The sequence below is a fragment of the Parasteatoda tepidariorum genome, chromosome 7, assembly GCF_043381705.1.
Source record: "Parasteatoda tepidariorum isolate YZ-2023 chromosome 7, CAS_Ptep_4.0, whole genome shotgun sequence".
In the NCBI taxonomy this organism is placed as follows: domain Eukaryota; kingdom Metazoa; phylum Arthropoda; class Arachnida; order Araneae; family Theridiidae; genus Parasteatoda; species Parasteatoda tepidariorum.
Genome location: NC_092210.1, coordinates 14,243,818 through 14,265,954, shown reverse-complemented (window position 1 = coordinate 14,265,954; position 22,137 = coordinate 14,243,818). Strand labels below are relative to the sequence as shown.

Here is a 22,137-nt window from a genome sequence, read left to right as displayed (position 1 = left end):
ACATTATATGTATCAAAGATTTTTTTTTGGCAATTCCAAGATATTCTTTTCTAATGTCTAATCCAAAAATGGTTAATATCACCTTAATTAAATTCCAGTTTCAACGGCTGATGTATCAGTTTTTTCGGTTAATCGGTTGATGTATCAGTTTCCAGTTAATTTTCTTTAATCGGAAGTTCAGGAATGCCTCAGTCTCATAAAGGATTTTTTAAAATAATAATTTTGTTTTTGAACAGGAAAAAATTTAAGAATTTTTTTTTCAAATGTAAAAAATGCTGGACCACAATAATTTTTAAATATCTATCAAGATTAGATGAACTAAATATTATGCAAATTGGAAAAACATTTAACCAGCTAAAATTTCAGAAAGCTAAAATTCAAAAGAGTTACGTCAGTTTTATATTGTACTTTGAAAATATAGATGACTGTTCCTTGCAAAGCTGTGTTGAGCTCATTGCAACAGGTAAAAATAACAGCTAGATCAAAACTTGTCGAAGCCTAATTACACCATTTAATTTTTGAGCTTATTAAGATGCATGTTCAAATAAGATAAATCTTATTTTATATTTGACCTCATCTCTTAGAATCTTGTCAGCGCTTTTCCGAGAGATATCCTATGAAATTACATGTGCAGCGATAGTGTTTTTTGTAAACTTCTCATAATTAATGTGCTTTCGCGTGAATTTACAAAATCAAAATTTCTTCTGTTTTTCTTTTAAATATTTATTTTTACAGGCAAATAATAACAAGTCAACTGTAAAGAAACAAAGATTTCGATAAGCTAAAATTTCACATAAATTTTGGCATTTTGATTAAGTAAATAGTAATCACTTGCGGATTCCAAGTCAATGTTCCACGGGACCTTGTGTTCCGAGGAACCCAAGTTAACGACCTCTGTTATAATAATTACAATGAATATGTTAAAAAGGTTACATACTAATAAATATCCTAACATTTCCCATTACTAAGTAGTCGCAAATTTTATTTGAGTTTTCATATTTTGCAAAATGCAAAAAAACATATAGAATCTCAATCTTAAATGTTTATTGTAAATAAAAAAAGGGGGATACTAAACTGTTTTTTTCTGATGTCATTTATAGATATTTGCCACCACTTGGAGAAATTAATATAGCCATAGATGCAGATATCACATTATCACCAACTATTTACGTGCTTGTTTACTACGTTAGGGATGATGGCGAAGTAGTAGCGGATTCAATGAAAATCGATATTGAAAACTGTTTCAAAAATAAGGTATGTTATTAGATGAGAAATTGAAATTTTCATTTCAAAAATAGTTATAGAATAGCAATCAACCTTATTTTAGTTTTCTATTCATATTTTCTAAAAATTTTTTTAATGATTGATCTCTCTAATTCCTAGTAATGACCATATCTCGAGAAATATCATTAGAGCACAAATAATACTTTTTTTATATTTCCAATGCCCACCTGTGTTAACATTTCGTCAATTCAAGCAATTACAGGGCAAATTTGTTGACCTCTCTTTCAGGGACACCATTTTAAGTGCGCCAACGTTGTACCCGCAGTAAGGGCAGATAGTAAAAAGAATCAAAGCTTAACCCCGTCCCACCCCCGTCAGGGGGCATCCGGAGACTACTGTAGACTCAAAGTGCGCGCACGTGACCTCTGAGCAAAAGAAAAAGACGATTCAAAAAGGTTGACATGGTGGTGATCCATGGCAACACGTCAGAAAAATGGGCAAGAGAGGCAGAAGCAACTCCAGGGAAAACCTTGGTTGATGTAGGTTGGACGATGCGTGCGCAGAGCAGCGACCTCACCAAGATCCAAAGATTCCCTGCCCCCAACCTGAAGGCCTCAAAGAAGTTAGTGAAATCTTAAAACTAACAAAAGTAGTTACTCAGAAAATAGAATTTAGGAGCTTGAGTGTTCAAACATAATAAACGAGGCATGAATAAAAAAAATTACAAAAAAATAAAAAGCATTGAAAAAAGGTAACAAGCATATTGTGATGATGAAAAGTACCAGAATTTGTCCAAAGCCCATGAAAACAGATACAATTTCAAGAAGAAGAGTTACGGCGACTTGTAAAAACTATGAAAGTACAGCCATCTTGTCCGGGATTTGAACCCGTCAATCCTTTCTGATGCAAGGCCAGTTCCCTGACCATACACAGTCCTGTATGCACACAAATAATATTATAAAATGTGGAGTTTTTTTTATACAGAGTCGATAATGTACCACACCTCACGTGGGGAAAATTTTTTCTTCGTTATCTGTCTGCTTTAGTCTAGTTTCTTTTCACTGTGGGAGGAGGGAGGGTAAGTATAGAAAATTATATTGGGATCCACTGATCCCACTTTACTGTATGAAGAATAATACTTTATTAATTTACATAATGTGGATAATGTAAATCTATATTTACTTTAAGTGAATAATCATGCATCAATCGAGTTGTTCGGAATAAATATTGATTTATGATAACATTTTATCATCATAAAACATAAAAAATATCAGTGTCTATTGTATTTTTATAAAATCATACATTATGAAACCATATCAACTCGTATTAATGAAAAAGCCTGTCCATAGAAATGGTTAAAATTCCTCCCTATAAACCGCTTAGCAAAATTGCATACAATCCATGTTTAAATTGTATAATTGAAATTACTTCAGTAAAAGTAAATAAAAAATTAAAAAAACATTTTTTTAAACTTTCCATCGATCAATAAATACTTTTTAATTGCTTTGAAATCCTTACAATCAAGTGGTTTCAATTAAGTAACTTAAATGCGTTTTTGCCATTAAACTCTTCAATTAATAAAAATTGTTTTTACAAAACTATTAGGTTGATTTTGCGTTTGGCTATGATGCGCAACAGCCAGGTGCAGAGACACCAGTTACAATAAAAGCTGGAGCTAATTCCTTATGTGGCATTAAAGCAGTGGACAAGAGTGTCCTTTTGTTGGACAACAGTGACCAGCTCACAAAAGAAAAGGTAATTCTTGTGTGGAAATAGTTATTTATTACTTCTATGCCTAAAAGTATTACTGATTTTGAAAGTAAAGATCTTTCATTTTTACTCATTTTCTTTGAAGTTTACTCCAAATATATACATCCCGAATGAAAATTGCGTAGAATGATTCCGATTATATTAGTAAACAAGTAAGATATTTCTAATAAACTGACTTCTAATTATCATAATTTTTAAATCCAACCTAATATTTTTGTATTGATTTTGAATTGATTAAATTTGTCCAATAAACAAAAATTAAAAATTGAGATTTTTAGATGCTAAATCAAAAAGTTTTTCATTTTTTTTTTCTTTCTTTTTTTTAAATTTTGTAATATTGAATGTTCTGTTCATTTTTAATCAGAAAAGAAATCTGAATTTCGATAAAGGCAACATACGAATGGAAGGGCAATTTTTAATCATAATACAAAGAAAAAATATATAATATTCCTATACAAAATTTTCATAATACAAACTAATCATAATACATTCATACGACTGATTACTGATTTTAATAAAACGTGATCCGTATCTAATAGATAATATTTGTATTTAATAAACAATCAATATTTAATTTGTAAAATGTGATTTTTTAACTAATTTAGATCATTTTATTCAAATTTATATTTTGAATTTTGCATAGAATATCAGTGTTTGGTATAAATTTCAACGTGGCTGATGAAAATTTGTTTTTCTTTTACTTTAATGTCGTTCATAATCAATACAGTTCAATTTATATCAAATCAATTTTGTTAAAAATTACAGGTTTTCCAAATGGTTGCAAATTTTGATTCTAATCAATATTACCCAAGTAATCCATGCTATCGTAGCAAAGTACAGCCAGGTAATCACTTTTTATTATTAATCTTGATACCATTCTTTACAAAGTTTACGTCGTATATATTATACTGCAATTTTGGACTGGATAATTTTTTACCTACGTTTTTTATGTACCTCTCACAAACCAAATTGCTTTTTTTTTCATCGATTGCAAATAAATATTTCTCTTACTTAAAAAATAGAAAGAAATTAGTAATTCGTAATATCGGCCGAGGAGAAAAATGTCTAATGAAAAGCTTTGCAACTCCTCTTTTCTTGTTACCATCTTTCTTGCCGAGTCTAAGACTCCAACGGTTCTCTAGACTCTTTAAAGTCATGACTTCTTCCTGTTTCAGAACTTGAAAACTTTACTGATAGGACATTTTTCTGATATTTAAGATTGCACCATGATTCTGAAGGACATTCATGCCATAATGACTTATGTGCTTGGATATCTCACTAGAAACGATGCATTGAAGAATTGACAGTCTGATTTGAAGTTATTTAAAGTTTTGTATCAATCTGATACATAAATGTTTTCCAATCAACTTCCTGACGTTAGTTTTAGGACAAAACCTGTAACTGATACTACAATCTACAAACACAAAAATTAAATTTCAAATTGTTTGAAATATTTGCACTTTGCCTTCTAATTATAAAAACATTATTTAGTGGCGTTTATAAGCAAACTAAAATAGAACTCCGAAATTAGGTAATGATTTTATATATTCCCATTCAAAATGATAAAACAAACTTTTATTTATTACACGTACATGCAAAAACATGTTTTCATTTAATGGGTTAGTTGTGTATTCTTTATACTGTTTTCATATTTCATGTTTTTACAATTACAGAAAAAGGATGAAAGTAAGTTTTGTAATATTTTCTTTAAAAAAATTACGATAAAATTGAATTTTTGTGTCTTTTCTACCAAAATAATTTGGAGTTTTGATTACTTATGAAACATTTTATCAAACTGAAACTTATACTATTTAATTTATCAATGCTATAACTATTTATTTAATATTGTTTAAATGATTTTAAATTGACAATAAAAAGTGACTTTTTGGAGCACATTTTTATTAGCATTGCTTATTGTGAAAATTTAGTGCCACTTTTGATTACTTTATAGTTTAAATTAGTGACATGTTGTTCTTATCTTCTTTTATATTACTTATGTATTTCGTTTTCAGGCTTAGAAAATGCAGCAGTTCAAAAACTGTTTATACCATTTCCACCAGTCGGAAGTTCATCAAATTATGAAGATTCTCTATCAGCGTTTCAGGTTAGTTTTTAAGCCATTTCAGCATTTATAATAATTTTTAGCATCTTTTTAATTGACAAGGAAATAAGAAAGATTTAAATTCAGCTTTTAAAGTTTTTGAACTTTTAAATTTGATCTTTGAATTTAATAAACAATTCAATATTATGAGAGTGCATTTATTTCTAAATAGAATAAATTAACCACGCACTATGAAAGCGTTCCCCAACCTATATTCCATTGGTGACTTGCAAGAGAATTGTTAAAGAATGAGAATTCAGATACTAGTAAAACAATTCAGTCTACACAATGCTTCCTAACCACCAAAACGTGATTGGATTTTTTCCAGTCTTGAAATTTTCGGACATTAGATCCATTAGAGTGGATTTCAAGACATGGTAACGAAAATGTATAGTTCATTCACCAGGAGTTGGCACTTTGCTCATCCTTCATCACGTGGTATCCGACGATACTATTTCGCTATTTTTGGCAAAAGGATGTGAACAATCCTGAACAAAGATGCTATTTGATGATCGTATGACAAAAATATTTATTTCGAAATCTTCATGTGCATTTTTTTAGCATTAAATATTTCATAACTTTGATAATATTTCTCTCTTTTGAGTGAATCGTTTGTTCTTTTTGAGACATTTTGTTGGGAAAAAAGCAGTTTTTAAATTCAAAATATAGCTAGAGTAACGAAAGGTATTTATAATAGCGAATGATAAAGGGAAGTAAATGACTGAGAAATAATTCACTGTTTGCGTTTGGCGCGCTTTAAGGGTAATCTCATTTTCAAGAGCGGAGATGCTTCTCCTCTTACTCCCGAGCTGAATGAATTCTGCTTCCGACGGGATGGAGCCAAGTGCCAACTCCTGGTGAGCGAACTATAGTTTTAACCACCTTTTCTATTCTGAGAAATCAAACCTCTGATCATGCCGTTTAAGTCGAGTACGCTCTCCACTATACCAACTAGACGGTGAATAAAATATATCGTTTCTATATAAGTTAAATACTTAGCGGATATCAATGTGATCAATTTTAATTTCCTGTAAATATATGTGAAATAAGTTATCTGAAATCAATTAAATGTGCATTATAGTATATATATACAGATGCTCTACATCACTAAAACACTAATTCAATTCTGCTTTATGAGAATGAATATTGGGCAATAACCAAGCTGCATGAAAATAAATTATTGACCTATGAACAGAAAATCTGAAGGAAAATATTTGGTGCCGTTCTTGAGAATAATAGCGGAAAACTCTTGTTTAACTTTGAAATTTACCAAAAGTACAGGAAGCCTGATATTTTTAAAGTCATAAAGTGCAATAGATTACCTGTGGCTCGGACATCTATTTCGATCTAATAATGAAACCCAGTTAAAGCAAAAAGCTTACTTTTACTAATACCATGGGAAACAGAAAACGAGGACGACCATCAATTAAGTGGCTTGACTCTGTGTAGAAGGGCTCTCTTATAGTTTTTTGTCTTTTCTTTCTTAACCGAATATTGGGAGTCGTCGTTCGGATACAGAAGAGCAGAATCGGTGACCACTCTTTCTGGGGCACCATAATAGGTAGACCGATGTTGCATCCACATCGGCCGATGTTGTTCATATAAAAGCTTCAACCTGTAACAGGTTATAGTGCCTTGAAAGTAGAAGTTACATATTCTACAAAGATTCTCAAATTCTTTGAAGTTCTACAAAAGAAAATGTTACTTCTAATTCGTCACTTAGTATTATTTTCTATATTTTCAGACCTCTGGATTGCTAGTTATTAGTGATTTGTACGTATTTACTCGACCATGTGAAACTGGTTTCAGGGGTGGGCCGGGAGGACGTCCTATTTTGCTCCAAAGTAAAGGTAACTTACACAGAAAAGGTATCCTATTTATTTTTTTTATCTTCGTTAAAAAAATAAGATTTAAAAATTAATTCGCACTTATCACTGATTCCTGCTTTTTTCAACAAAGTGTATTAAATATGAAGCTAAATATATTTAGGCGATACAGAAGAACATAATTTCCAACCTGTTTTAAGTTTCAGTAATATTAATGATAAATCGTTTTTTTTCCCCTAAAAATTCAAAATTAAGTTTATATTTTATTTACTCCTTTTTCTCTAAATAAATATCATTATTACAATCGCTTTCTCAGCAACTTTGACGCGCAAACGGAAATCGGTTATCGATTAAGATTCTTTCTGCTGCGACTTAGAAATTTTTTATTTCGAAACATTTTTGGAATTAAGGCTATCAATATTCATCCTTATAGTTTTAAACCTAATTCAGAAATCAAAGGAATCCTGGATCAAGCATTGGGACTAACTAGCTTGTCGTTGTGGGTTTCCTGAGCGAACTAACCCGCATTTACCTTACATGAAGAGAAAACTTGTGAAAATCTCCCGTAATTAGTCTAAACAATAGTCCTTTTGTCACTGATGAATTTTTTTTACTTTAACACTAAGCTTGGAACATTTGTGTAAAATTTGAAAACCATTATTTGATTGCTGCAATATTTTTTTGATTATAAATTGTTATAATTATTTCTCTTAACCTCCTCATGCCAACAAATTGTTTTAAGACTAGGACATTGGCAATAATTTGTAGTATTTATTAGCCAAATAATAGATGCCTTAGTCAGGTTCTAACATCTATAACACGCTTACTTTTATGTTTTTTTTCCATCGGAAAGATGTGTTCTATTAGTTCATGCCCATCACTCTAAATTTGTATTTTTGAAATTTTTCTACTAAATATATATTTTTTTAACAACAATAGAGCTTCTTGTTGTTTTCACGAAAAAAAAATCTGTTTTTTCATCAATACATTGTATCATATTCATATTATTTTATATTCTTCATATTATTTATTCTGCATATTATTACATATTCTTCAAAAGAATTTATCTGAAAATTAAATTATTCATAGCTTCGATTAAGGTAAGACTTCAACAGAAAGTTTATCTATTTCGAAAAATTGAGCAAATGCAATAGAGAAAGCTATTAATGGTATTTCCCCATTGCAGAAACCTCTTCAATACAAAGAATAAATTAAAACAAAAACTGTATGAGCCACATTTTCCAAGTAGATTAAAATAAATAAAATACTTTTATCTTTGTCAAACTATAAGAGATAAACGTAGGACTAGTCAGTTTTGAAAGAAGTGGAAGGGAGGTTTCCGAAGTGAAATCGATAGAAAGTTATTACGAAAGTGGTGCACTCTACACTGTAAAAAATTCTAGATCAAGTAAATGTCGGAACTTGCGTGCATCTTCCGTGAAATTCATTTCACGGTAAAATCCATTTTTACCATACAATATTATACTGTAAATTTCACAGTAATACTTAATTTACTTGAGTGATTCACAGTGATTTCGTTGTACTTATTACTGTAAAAATCACTGTACATCATATATTTTGTTTTGTGATATTTGCGGAAAAATCGGTAAGATTTTACGGTAAGAAGTACTGGGCAACTTAAGTGCCGATACTTTTACCGTACTTTGATCCAGAATTTTTTGCAGTGTCTGTGCTAGTTTGTAAATATAAAAAATATAAAATTAACCTTTTAGCTTGCTTGAAAAACGTACATTTTATGACCTTTATTTCACTTAAAAATAAATAACGCTTTTGAAACAGGTTTTGAAAAATAGCCTTAAAGCTCAGAGTTTGAAAGAACAAAGTCCTTGTTGGCACTTCCTTTTTTCTTAAAAAATTTCATTTTTTCAACAAAAAACTATTATTTTAGTTTAAAAAATTATGATACTTCAGCCATATTTTTTCCCCACCAGACTAACCCAACTTATTTAACCTAGCACATTTTTATGGTACTAACAAATTTAAAAGATATTACAGTAGAATGTTCCCTATTATTTTCAACATAATAGAAACATTTTCTTTTTATTGTAGAATTACTTTTAAGCCACATTTTTACTTTTTCACTTATCTAGCTTTTGCGACAACTCCAGGAATAATTCAGGCTGACATAATTTCTAACGTTCGTATAGGATCAGGCACATCCTCACTTCAATCAATCTCAGATGTAAGAAATAATTTCCCAGAAACATGGTTATTTGATTTAGAGATGACAAAGTAAGAAAATTACCTCAAATTTTTATACCATGCTAAATACATGAAATAGAAATACAATTTTAACACGTTGAAGAAATACAATAATGCCACGCTAATTTTACATGACTTTTCCGTTTGGCCAAAATGATTTTCTCAGTATTTGTTGCATTAATTTCTTCAAACCATTTTAGTAACGATTATAATATAAACAAATTAAAAGCATTAAAAATTTACTCGAATGTGTTTCTAATAATCTTGGCTTCGCCGGTCACCGGTGACACCCGTGGCGCTACGAGCAAACTCAGTGCCGGTCACGGGTGACCCCCATGGCATCCAACATATTAAAAAAAAAAGTTGTAAAAAAAAATCAATTTTCTCTAAATCACTCTCGAAAATCTTGCTCTGAATTAATTTTCTTAAAAGGAATTTTTCTTCAAAAAAAAAATAATATACAACTAAAGATTTAATTTTTGCCTAATTTTTCGAAAATGCTTAAAAAATTTTTAAAATGAATTATTAATTTTTTTTAATATTTCATATTCATTCCCTTTGTTTAAAATCAGTATTGTTTCGTATTCCCTATTCTCCACAAAATGTTCGCTCCATTTCAAACGATATACAGGGTGTACCATAATGACTACCCGTAGTACGCATTCTTAAAATCCAGTAAAAAGCTATGGATATTTTATAAGTCACAAAACAATACTTAATTGAGGAAGATTAAAAACATATTCAACTTCTCAGTAACCATAAGTAAAGTTAAAAAAAAAGTGAATGAAATTTCAAATAAACAAGTTTAAATGATGAACCTTAAATATAAATATTCGAAAAGTATAAATAATTACGCATTTGGATATTAAATATTTTCGTGGGAGCCCTATTATACAAGTAACTATGTATTTTAGGACAGAATTTCTAAAACGCAAAGAAGGCAATGCATAAAAATTCCTTTTTATAAGATTCATATTCTTTAGTGACCATTTTTAATGTGTATTTTAAGAATTTTTGTTAAAAATGTTGTCAAAATACATTATATTAAGTCACAAATTTTTACTTTAGTTAAAAAATAGTATATATATATGGATGATTCTTTGAAAACATGACAATTAGGAACAAAAAATTTCTGAAAATTTAAAGTCTTCAGAATATTAAAAAAAAAATTTGTATTTTTTATTTAGTTTTGATCAAGAAAAAAATAGTGACTTTTGCACAAGAAAAAAAAATAAAATAGAAATTCACCAAATTTTGAATGACAGGAAAATGACATAATTGCTTAGAAGTTTAAAAAAAAAACAGTCATTTTGAGCTAATTGTAAGTAACTCAACTTAAGCCTTTGCGTTAGATGAATTGCTTAAATTAATTCTTTCATTCACTGTAGAAAGAATTAAAAATGCTTTTTTGCTGATAAGTACAGAATAAAATTGTATATAATAATCAATAATTAAATAAAAAATAATAACTTTGAATACATTCAAGCATATTACAATCTTACATAAACTTGGTATTAGGTTAATATTTGCTTTCCCTCTTTTCTTATACTGTTTAAAAAAATTTCTGGTAACTGTGTCAATGTCCTGGCATTCATGTGCCTGGAACATGGCAGCCAGGATAGCATCTAACTTTACTTTAAGTTAACATTTCGGCCGAAGACGTTTACATTCAGCAGAAAACAACAGGATTTCTCGAAATAACTCAGGTAAATCTATGTAGTTTATGTAATTAATGATTTCAAGAAGACAGGAAAATGCCAACATAAAAACCTACTCATCTTGAAAAAATTTTTGAAACATATTTTGAACCAGTAAGATGGTTCTTTATTCATGTAATAAGACATGTTCAGATTGGATGGTATTCTAACCAATCTATTAACATAAGATATTGATTGCTGGCTCTATCCATTTTGGTTATCACTAATAAAAATAGCCAGGAAAATGACAGATTTTCTTGTGACAAGCAAACTATTGACAGAAAAAATTATTTTCAACTATGTTTTTGTAAATAATACCCTCTGCATATATTTTAGAAATGCGTACAACGGTTGAGAGAAAAAAAAATTTCATATTGAAAAATTTATGGGAAGTTTTGAAGCTAGTTATTATTGGAAATATTGTTTGTGACATTTCAAAATGACATTTTGTGCTAGTACAAGGTCATTTTAAAATGTTAGCAGCAAGCTATTTATTAAAATTTTGAAAAAAGAGTTCTTTTAGTAGTATAGTATTAGATCTTGGAGCAAGAGACTGTAAATTGTCATATTTCGTGGTAAGAGTCACCCATATATATATATATATATATACGATTTTTTTAACACCCTAAGCTACGACTAAACACCCTGAGCTTAATCCGTCCGTCAATAGTGATTGGTCTGAATAAGAAAATATATTTGTATTTTTGTCTTTTTACTTAAATACCATTGTTGCGCATCTCACGGGCCATAGTCATTAGTTAAAAAAAAATCAGCAACAACCCAAAATTTAAAATAAAAAACAGCAATCATCGTATTAGCATAAATATTTTACATAAATACCGCTCTAATTTTGCGCTCTTCGCTTCATATTTACAGTGAGGATGGAGTGTTCGAGAAAGATTTCAAGCTGCCGGACACAATAACGAAATGGGTAGGAAGTGCTGTGTGTGTCAACAGTGAAGACGGTTTGGGAATATCAAATACAACGAGCATAACTGCTTTCCAAGCATTTTTCATAGACTATACTCTTCCAATTTCAGTTATCAGAGGAGAAGAATTCGTTGTAGTTGTTTCCATTTCCAGTTATACTGAAGGAGCTTTGCCAGTAAATAATACTTAAATTTGTATTATATTTTTGCATATATTTTTATTTATACAGAAGGAGCTTTGCCCGTAAATAATACTTAAATTTGCTTATGTTTTTGTATATATTAGTGCTTAAACTGAAGAAGCTTTTCCAGTAAACAATACTTAAGTTTGTATACATCTTTTGTATATATGCTGAATTAGCTTTGCCAGTAAATAATATTTAAATTTGTATTATATTTCTGTATACATTTTTGTTTTTACAGAAGGAGCTTTTTGCTTGTAAATAATACTTAAATTTGTTTATATGTTTGTATACATTTGTATTTATACTGAAGAAGCTTCACCAGTATATAATACTTAAATTTGTATGTATATTTGTAGTTACACTGAAGGAGCTTTGCCAGTACTTAAATTTAAATTAATAAAAATTAAAAATTTTATAGCATTGAAAATTATAGTGATGTATAGTATATTTTCATATCTCCAACTTGAAGAGACCCTAAAAACATTTCGAGACAGCGAGATTTCGAGATAACATGATCAGAGCAAATTTATGTTCTAAAAAGTAGAAAAATATATTCTAAGAAATATTATTCTAAAAAGTAGATACATGAAATTAAATAACTATTAATAATTATGTATGTAATGATAGTAGACTACAAGTCTAAATGCAACATTGATAAAAAGTAAGCATTAAAAATTATTTCTGAAAAGTAAGTAAGCATTAATATTCTGAAAAGTAAGACAAAAAAAATATGCATTAAATAGAAAAGAATTGGTTTACAATAAACTTACATAGTGATTTTTCGCAAAAAAATTCAATTTTTATTTCGAAAAAAAATTTGACATAACAGAGTTTTGAGAAGAAACTTTTCGACATAAGAATTCAAATGAACATTAGGTTGATATATAATGCCTAAAGGAAAAATATATTTTTTGTCATAACAAGGTTTTCGAGTTATTGAAGTTCGAGATATCGTGAGTAAACAGTAGTTACAGCTTTGAATCACTGATTATGTATTGACTTTTGTTAAGATTGAAAAATAGTGGCAACATTTAATGAAACATCATCCAGAGGCGACAAGTTTTAGCCGTCAATCGACTTTCAGCTTCGTTCATAATACCTTCCCATTCGATTCTTTCACCCAATTTGGCTCAAATTTTATAGTTTGAAATTTAAAATTGAATTCCTTAAAATGATGTAAAAACTTGTACACATTACAATTTAAAATTGTTTCTACTATTATTAAAAAAAAATAATAAAATATAAGAAATATTTTTAAAAAAATAGGTTTTTCATGGAATTATCTATGTACAAATGAAATTTGTAATTGTGTGCAAAAAATTTTCGATTCTCTTTGTGAGGGTCCGAACTTTGGATCGCTCTCTCCTGATCAAACTCTTATGATCACATTTTCCAGAGTGCGTCTAACCCCTAGAAATTGGAGGGCAAAAAATCCGATTCCGTCTGAAAAAAAGTCATGTTTATTAAGAGAAATAACGTTTTGTGGCTGATTTCATAACTTGAAATATCATCTATAATGATTATTTAGCGTGATTGATGTTAAGATCGAGTCCCAGAACGTGAAGATCCATTGATTAATTCAAAATTTATTTAAGGTGGTCCATTTTTTCCGCACTATATTTATTAATAAGTGATTTTTATAAATAAATTATTTCTCAACAGATCACAGTAACATTGGAAGACCCTGAAGGATTCGAAGTTGTGGGTGATTCTATTAATGGTGATATCTGTGTCCATCCAGATTCCAGTGTGAATTTACCTATTACACTGAAAGCAACCAAAGTCGGTAAAGTTCAAATCATCGTCAAAGCTGAAACAGCACAGTCTAGTCAGGTTTGCGGAGATTCTCCAACATCGGACTCTTATGCAAGAGACGCAATTATGAAACCAATCGAAGTCGAAGTAAGTGTATTTTAAACTTGGGAATGACATACAAAGTGCTCCGTAATCACCGCTCTTTATAAATATTTTAAGAATAAAAGTTTTTAAAAAAATTACAATAAAAATGTATGCACCCTGTGAAAATAAAATAAAGAAATATATGCACAACAGGGGCACTTTATGCATACATCGCAAGGTAATTGAATTTTCTGACCTATAGTGACAATCATTTTTCAAAACGATATTTTGCCAGCCTAATTCGAAAAACAATGAGACATTTTCTGACACAACTAGGGCTTGTTGCAGTCACCCCACGAATTAGAAAAGATATCTTCTCTGCTCAGTTAGACTGTAAACCTTATTTTTTTTCAAGTAGATTGTAACAAGCCCGAAGTAGCGACGGCTTATTGTAAATAGCGTTATTAAACGTTTATTGAAATAGGCCTAAGCAAATTTAGTTCTGTTTACTTCATCGGGCATTTCTAATGTAGTTTTAAGGCTTGTAGACTGATTGTAATAAGCCTTAAATACCAGATAAGTTAGAAAATACAGAAGCCTTTTTGAATTAGCCTGTTGTATTGCAGAAAACTATTTTAAAACGAACGAATTTTTCAAATAGCTTACGATATTAGTTTTTAAGCGTAGAAAAGCAAAAATGCTCTCAAATCTGACAGCAACATTAGGTACTAATAATATTTGGATGTATTACAAATAGTCATCGTTCTCCTCTTTTCTCCCACCCACGCCGGCAATCCCACTTTCCTCGATAATAAATCGTTAATTTTCGATAGCATTTTGTTTTTTGCTCCTCATATTAAATTGATACCCTGAATGTCAATCATTTTTTACGAAAATACGTTTTATGCTCTCGGACCGCAAATTCGAAGTTTTATTCTCATAATGTTGACTCAGCCTTTCAGTGATTTCATAAAATGAGTATCAAGCATGATTGGTAACTTAACACTGAGAGTTCCGCGTTTAGCTGACCACCCAACTGTAAGATTTGCATCTGCACCCCAGAGACGAAGGTCACAAAAACTGGGATGTGTGCAGTAGGCCTTGGCCCTCCATGGACCGTTGAGCCACTGACTTTAGCTTAGTTATTAAAAGCATCATTATGGTACACATTGCTTAAAAATTCGTAATTTTGCATAAATGAGAATTTTCTGAGCAGCTTGATGCACCGTGGCACATAAAAAAATAATTAATAAATAATATTGCTTGTAGATATAGCAACAAATAATTTTTTTTACTCGTAATTTTTTAGTATTTTTTTATAATTATTTATAGCATTTCTTTTGCATGAGTTGCTTCCTAGTTTACTTGGTGTTTTCTTCTTCTTGTAAAAAAAGCATCGACTTTTTTTTGACTAAAAGTGTAGCATAACTATTAATTTTAGTTGTCATTCTGCGAAAAAAGCAGATCTGTTACTAATTTCCATGCATCCTGTATTTCTGACGAGGTATTTGCCATTTTGTTATCTGTATTATTATTGCATTTATTTATAATTTATGAAATTCGCAGGCTGAAGGTTTCTTCAATGACAATGTAATCAACACTCTATTCTGTCCCTCAGGTAATTTAAAAAGTGTTCTTCGAGCATTTTTCGAGCATTTTTTTTCTAATGTTTTGTAATTTTGCTAGATTTGTTGATAATGTGTCACTACAAAAGAAGGGCGGTTACAACTACCGTGGACTCAATATAAAGATTATACTAAAATCAATCAATTAATCAACTAATCAAAGGTGACTAATGTACCTATATTAATCGGTCAGTCAAAAAAAATGAACAGTTTCATTTTGTAGTACGCAATACATGAATATAACTAAATTATTCGTGTTCACTAAATTTAAAATTAATACTTATAAATTTCTGACATTATTTTATATTTAGTGTCTTTCTATAAAATATTAATAATCAGAATATTAAAAATAAACAAAATGGGCTTAAAAACTTTTTATATCTCCATATATATTTAAAAAAAGATGATTGAAATTTTTGTTTCGAGCATTCTCATTTGAAAATTAAATGTTTTCAATTAAGATAGGGGATCCAAATATCTTTAGCTAGCATTCACATTAAATAAAGCTTAGAATTTTGTTTTACTTGGAAATTTTTGTTCCTTATTTAAACGTATCTATTTGAAATATTTAACTAATAAAAATATAAACTATATATTCTTTGTTATTATTCCGTTCACGATTTTGATTATTATTTAAAATTAAATGTTTACAACTTATAGTGTCATTCCTTTAATATTAAATAATCGTAATAAATTACCTTATTCAATATTTTGCAATAAAGACATTTTATTAGAGTTTTAAATTTATTAAACAGTTAATAAGTTTTATTTGCTTTATAAGTTCATAAGTAACAATAAATTTATAATAAATTATAAATTTATTATAAATATAATTGAGATGAAAAATAAATAATAAATTAATAAATTATAAATTTATTATAAATATATTAAAGATAATGAATAAATAATAAATTTATAATAAATTATAAATTTATAATAAATACAACATGTATAATAAATAAATAATAAATTTAAAGTAAATCTACGTCCAGCTAACATTAGCAATTAAAATTATTAATGAAAAATAACTGAAATTGAATGGAAAAAAAATTTAGAAAAATCAGAAGTAATAAAAAAAAGCTCTTCAAAAACATAAACATGTTTTGGTATTATATGGGTTTACCTTCATTAAATGACAAAGATTACAAAACAGAGAAAATGTATTTTGGCAGAGTTTACGTCATACAAATTGAGATAAGCATACAGTTGAAAAGTAATAACATCAAATTGACAGTGAAAGTCGAAAAATTTGAAAAAGATGTACATTATTTCCAAATATTTGGAATGTATGGTAGTGTATAGTTTGGAATATATGGCAGCGAAAACTCTCCTAGAAGCTCAGGTTAATGCATGAAATACATTTATGAACGACATTAATTGAGGAATCAATGGCCTTCTGTCAAGCAGTGTTTTGCGATAGATGAGCTATAAAACTTTTGATTCTAGGTATTAGAGAATTAAGTAGTCAAGCTTTAAATCTTTGGCAAAAATATTTAACGAGTCCTTACTGTAACCAAAAATTTAATAAAAATTCGAAAAACAAGGTGAATGAAGTTGAAAAGATAACCAAGACTAACTAATAGATTTTAAATTTTCCCCCGAAAAAAATTAGGGTTATCAATATGTTTATTATCCCGAAATAAATTGATTGTAAGGTTTTTATTATAATATCGTATCATAATGAAAAGCAAAAACTTCGTGTCTAAAAACGCTTTTCTTCAAATATTAAGAAAAATACTCTCGTTTTCTGAAATATTGATTCCGTCTAAGTTTTTTTTTCTTTAATTTTAGTTTTAACATTCCATGTTTAATTAAATGTTTTGGCATAATGTCTTAGGTCATTCATAAAGAGATAATTTGTTCTACCGTAATCTATGTTTTGTTTTTCCGTTCGAGTTAATTAATGTTACTTTTCTAATCATTAAAATGGAATGTCAACCTTACATAAAGTAGCATTTTCGGTACATCTTATTTCAATTATAATCAAGAGTCTAAATCCGCAAAAGCTGCTCGTGATATTTTTGCTATGTAGGAAGAGGATGCCATAGCTTCATTAAACTCTCGTGATAGCCATGCCTAATTTTTAAAAGTAATATCTTTGAATTCAATGTTAAAAAAAAATTATGATTTTTCATTTTTGTTTTAGATAATGATGACAACTCGTTTGAAACGTCAATTACCCTCAGTTTGCCCAATGATGTAGTTCCTGATTCTTCTAGAGCATACATGGATTTTACTGGTAATGCTTTTCACACTAATTTTACTTTACTTTTTAAATATAATAGCACATACACTGGTGGACAAAATTAAGAGATGGAAGACATTTTCCTAAATATCTCAAAAAATACTGAATATAAATAAATGAAATTTAGTATGGATATAGCTTATTCCATGATAATAAAGTATGCAAAACAAAAATGAAAGTCCCATTCGCTGGCAAAAACTATTGCCAATAACTCCAATGTAGTCTGAACTTAAGGATAAAGGATGACAATAAAAGTGAGGCTTGTACAGTATGCGTTGCCTCTAGTATGGTGTATGGTCATCCCTGACAGGCAGTGAGCATGTACAACGAGTATGTATGCTGTTAATATGGGAGTTAAGGAGGACTTGTGGAAGACCCTCCCAATCTTCCACCAGAGCAATTTTTAACTCCAGAATGGTTCTGGGGGGGGGGAGAGAGGTTTGCGCATCGCAATAGTTCTCCCAAGAGTATCCCAAGCATGTTCAATAGGATTCAGATCGGGGGATTTGGCTGGTCAATCCATTCGTTGAATATCCTCGCTTTCCAGATTCTCATCAACCATGAGAGCCATATGTGGTCGTGCATTGTCGTCCATGAAAATGAACTCAGGGTCAACAGTGCCCCTGAAAAGACGCACATAGGGTACTAGGACCTCCTGCCTGTACCCCTGGGCATTCACGGAACCATTGTCAAACACAAGAAACGGTGTGCGGGTATCTTACATGATCCCGGCCCAAACCATGAGTCCTCCACCAGCATAATGGTCCCTTTCGATAATGTTGCTGGGATGGTATCGGGTTACAGGTTCCCTCCATATCAATAACCGTCCAGAATCAGGTTGTAGACTGAATCTGGACTCATCAGTGAAGAGAACTTTAGCTCATTGAAGCTGTGTCCAATTCTGTTGTTGTCTTAATTTTGTCCACCAGTGTATTTATATACAATTCATATATGTAATTGTATTCTTAATAGTAATTCATAAATATATTAATAAATACAAGTTTGATTAATTATCATTTGTAAGTAGGGTACAATTCGAAGCCTTTATTATATAAAATAAGGATGTACATTTACGTTATTATACGAGAATTATGTGAAACGTAAAAACAAAAACATTTAGCACTCTATAATATTAAAACTGCCACAATTATGAATTAATATTTAATGTAAATCAAACTTTGTTTTTCTTCTTTTCTAACATCAAACTATGAAGGTTGACCTTCGGCATATTGAGCCATACATACGGTGAAACATGCTTCAAACAAAAAATATCTAACAACAAAACTCTAAACAAAATTGAGAAACGTTTCAACACCCGCTCCGCCTCAGCTCTATTTTATTTCCTATTTTATAACCGTCGTTGAACAGCTGACCAAATTTTAGGGTTTTACTATTACTTATGTTCAACTCCGTAGTCTTGTAATTAATTTTAAACCAAATCCAGTAGACGAGGATATACCTGGATCAAGTATCAGGAGAAATTTCACTTTTTGAAGGATTCTTTTATGGAATTAACCCACATTTGCGTTACATGGAGGGAAAAAAACCCAAGAAAACCTCCTACGGTTAGCCGAACGGCAAAGGGACTCTAACCCGTGATCCGTCTACCACTGAGGATAATTTATGCCAGCACGTATCGACCAGCCATCGCTGGGATTTGTATTCGTTTCCCCTCATTGGAAGGCGAATGCTCTAGCCCCTAATGGCTCTCTGAACGCTATGAAATTTTTAAAGTGGGATATGGTGTCACTGTTGTTGTGTGCTGAGATTTTTCCTCACAACTTCAGTCTTTTGTTGAAAAAGCACCGTCTTTACATTATTGAAAATATTTCCTTCCACTAGATATGCCTTCAGATTAGCTTTATAAATAAGACTATCTTCAAATTAAATACGAGCAAATTTTGAAAACTAATTTTCGAAAATATTTATAGTTAATACTAAAAGTACAAGTTTCATATACAGGGCGATTGAATGTCAATTTGTAGAAGGAACGGATTGAAAAATTTTGCAGTAACATCTTAATTTTTACTGAAATTTTAAGCAAAAAGAAAAAAAGAACGTGAGTTTATTGCCTAAAATCATGTAAGAACCAAGCAATTGAGCAGCTTTGACTCAGTGGCTAAAAAACTTAGCTGTTATTGTTAAAAAGCAGGGATTCTATTCCCAGGGGACAATCTATTTTTGAGACAATCAAAATATTATAAAAAATAAAGAAAATAATTCTTTTAAAAATCGTTTGGCAATGGGATACTCTAAACTCGAAAAGAAGTGGCCAGCTGGTACACAACCGCCTGACCTATAACCTCAGCACCAGAAGGTTGTTAAACAACAAGATGGTGTGCGTGCTAATATACTGAATATTGCTAGATGAAGTCTAGCTAAGATTCTCCATATAAGTTAGAATGCTAACGTGAAGTTGATTAAATGCTATTATTATATTAGCTTTGTTATTATAGCTTTGGTATATTAGCTTTGCTAAAATGTGTTTCCTTCTTGTATACATCGTACATCATTTATTTAACGTAAATTTATTATTCGTTTCTGCATTTTTTGTAACAGTGATTATTTTTGTTTTTTTGTGTATCTGGTGAGTTTGTTGCATTATCAGTTTGTTTATGTTCTACATGGATTCGTACCTGTCTTTTTGTTAAGTAAGAAACGAGCTTCATATTACTAGGTCACTTAGAATTCACATTTGATTTGTTAGGCTTACTGGAAATAGAATGGAAAGAACAGTTGTTAATATAAACAAACGCCACGTTTCAACAGCCAATCAGGATCGATATCCTTGATGACGTCGTTTGTAGGTATCCAATTACGAGATGAGTTTTCAGTGAGGACGAGAGCTCTTCTCGTGACAGTAAAACAGTATGTTTTTTTTTCTCTTATAATATGTGTACTTTTAGGAAATGTACTGGGGCCAGCAATAAACAATTTGAACAATCTCGTTTCTTTGCCAACCGGATGTGGTGAACAGAATATGGTGAAATTCACGCCCAATTACCTGGTACTAGACTACTTACAAGATATTGGCATGTTGACCGATGACATTAAAAATAAAGCAATCAGGAATCTAAACACAGGTAAACAGTTCTACTTCTAGAGTATTTTTACGATTTTTTTAAATTCAAACATTTTAATTAGCATTTTGAAAATTTTAAGCTATTTTTATTTTTTTAAGAACTACGATAATTATCGTTTTTTTAACCTAAAAAACAATTATATATACATTAAAGTTAGAAACTTTCCAAAAATTGTAATTTTTGCTGTAGTTCTAATTCTGATAATTAATCATAATTTAAAAATTGACCAACTTTACAACGCAATTAGTTAAATCAATCCAGAACGATTTGTTACAGTTTTACTCTATAGTTTTCAAATTGAACATTTACTTCCTTTATTTTCTTTTTAAGTAAATAAATAAATTAAACTTAGATTGTGGTATTTAGATACCAATATTTTCATTAATAGCCTTTTCAAAATTTTTTTCAACTATATGAAAGATTTTAAGGTCTTTAAACAAAAGTTTGTTGAGAATGTTTCAAAATAAATTATTTAAAATCCGTTTCGATCGGTTGAGAGGAGGGGTTTTTGAAGCCTTTTCTAAAAGGAAAATAAAAAGGCACCGTTTGAGTGCTAATCCAAAGAAACGAATAATTTTATGTTGAAAAGTAATAACATATTAATAAAATTAATAACTAAATTAAGCGACAAATTTATATTTCAGGGTACCAACGAGAACTCAGGTACCGCCACAATGACGGTTCTTTTAGTGCCTTTGGAGAAACAGATAGAGAAGGAAGCATGTTCTTAACAGCTTTTGTACTTCGTTCATTTTACGAAGCAAAGAGATACATCTACATCGATGATAACCTCATAAAACAGATGCAAGAATGGATCGTTTCTAAACAATCAACCAATGGTTGCTTCCCGAACATTGGTCGCATCGTAGACATCGGCTTACAAGTAAATTACCAATTGTCCCAAAAACGACGAATGGGAAGTACTGCTGCGTTCTACTTAGGAAACCAGTTAATTCATTTTCATTAAGTTTCAAAATCAGTTTCAAAGATTCATTGACAGAATGCGCTGCTAACAGAGAAAAAATATAAAACAATTCTTTCAAAATAACTATTCCTTGTAGCAAAAACAAAGGTCAAAAGTAACAAATATTTAATGTAGAATGATTTGAAAGATGCAGAAAGCATTGTTTTATAATTCATTTCAGTAAGTTTCATCTACTGTTAATAAACTTTGTCAGGAATTCTGAAATTTATTGAGGATAAAAATTTATTTCCTAAGCAGAATGCAGCAAACTTCAATTTTTTATTTATTTATCTTAAATTTTATTTTAAACTGTTATTTTGCCATACCTTTTTCGTTTGTTATACTGAAGTTCAAAAACACATTCAACTGTCTAATTTGTTAGCTATCTTTTAACTGCTAATCATACAAGATTAAATTTTACAATTT

At 30.0% G+C, this 22,137-nt stretch overlaps 1 protein-coding gene across 6 annotated transcripts in view; it reads left to right on the top strand.

The window, feature by feature from the left end:
* Positions 1-22,137, top strand: part of LOC107450328 (alpha-2-macroglobulin) — a 67,631-nt gene that overhangs the window by 33,284 nt on the left and 12,210 nt on the right. For 3 of the 6 annotated variants that reach the window (XM_071183091.1, XM_043047097.2, XM_071183092.1), the window contains 12 exons: positions 1,101-1,254; positions 2,830-2,979; positions 3,760-3,838; positions 5,007-5,098; positions 6,840-6,945; positions 9,033-9,174; positions 11,718-11,946; positions 13,618-13,857; positions 15,361-15,412; positions 17,566-17,658; positions 20,571-20,747; positions 21,392-21,630. In XM_071183091.1, coding sequence (XP_071039192.1) covers positions 1,101-1,254; positions 2,830-2,979; positions 3,760-3,838; positions 5,007-5,098; positions 6,840-6,945; positions 9,033-9,174; positions 11,718-11,946; positions 13,618-13,857; positions 15,361-15,412; positions 17,566-17,658; positions 20,571-20,747; positions 21,392-21,630 — 1,753 coding nt within the window. Of the gene's footprint in view, positions 1-1,100; positions 1,255-2,829; positions 2,980-3,759; positions 3,839-5,006; positions 5,099-6,839; positions 6,964-9,032; positions 9,175-11,717; positions 11,947-13,617; positions 13,858-15,360; positions 15,413-17,565; positions 17,659-20,570; positions 20,748-21,391; positions 21,631-22,137 lie in introns of all 6 variants that reach the window. The other 3 variants (XM_043047098.2, XM_043047096.2, XM_071183090.1) reach the window with 1 other exon arrangement.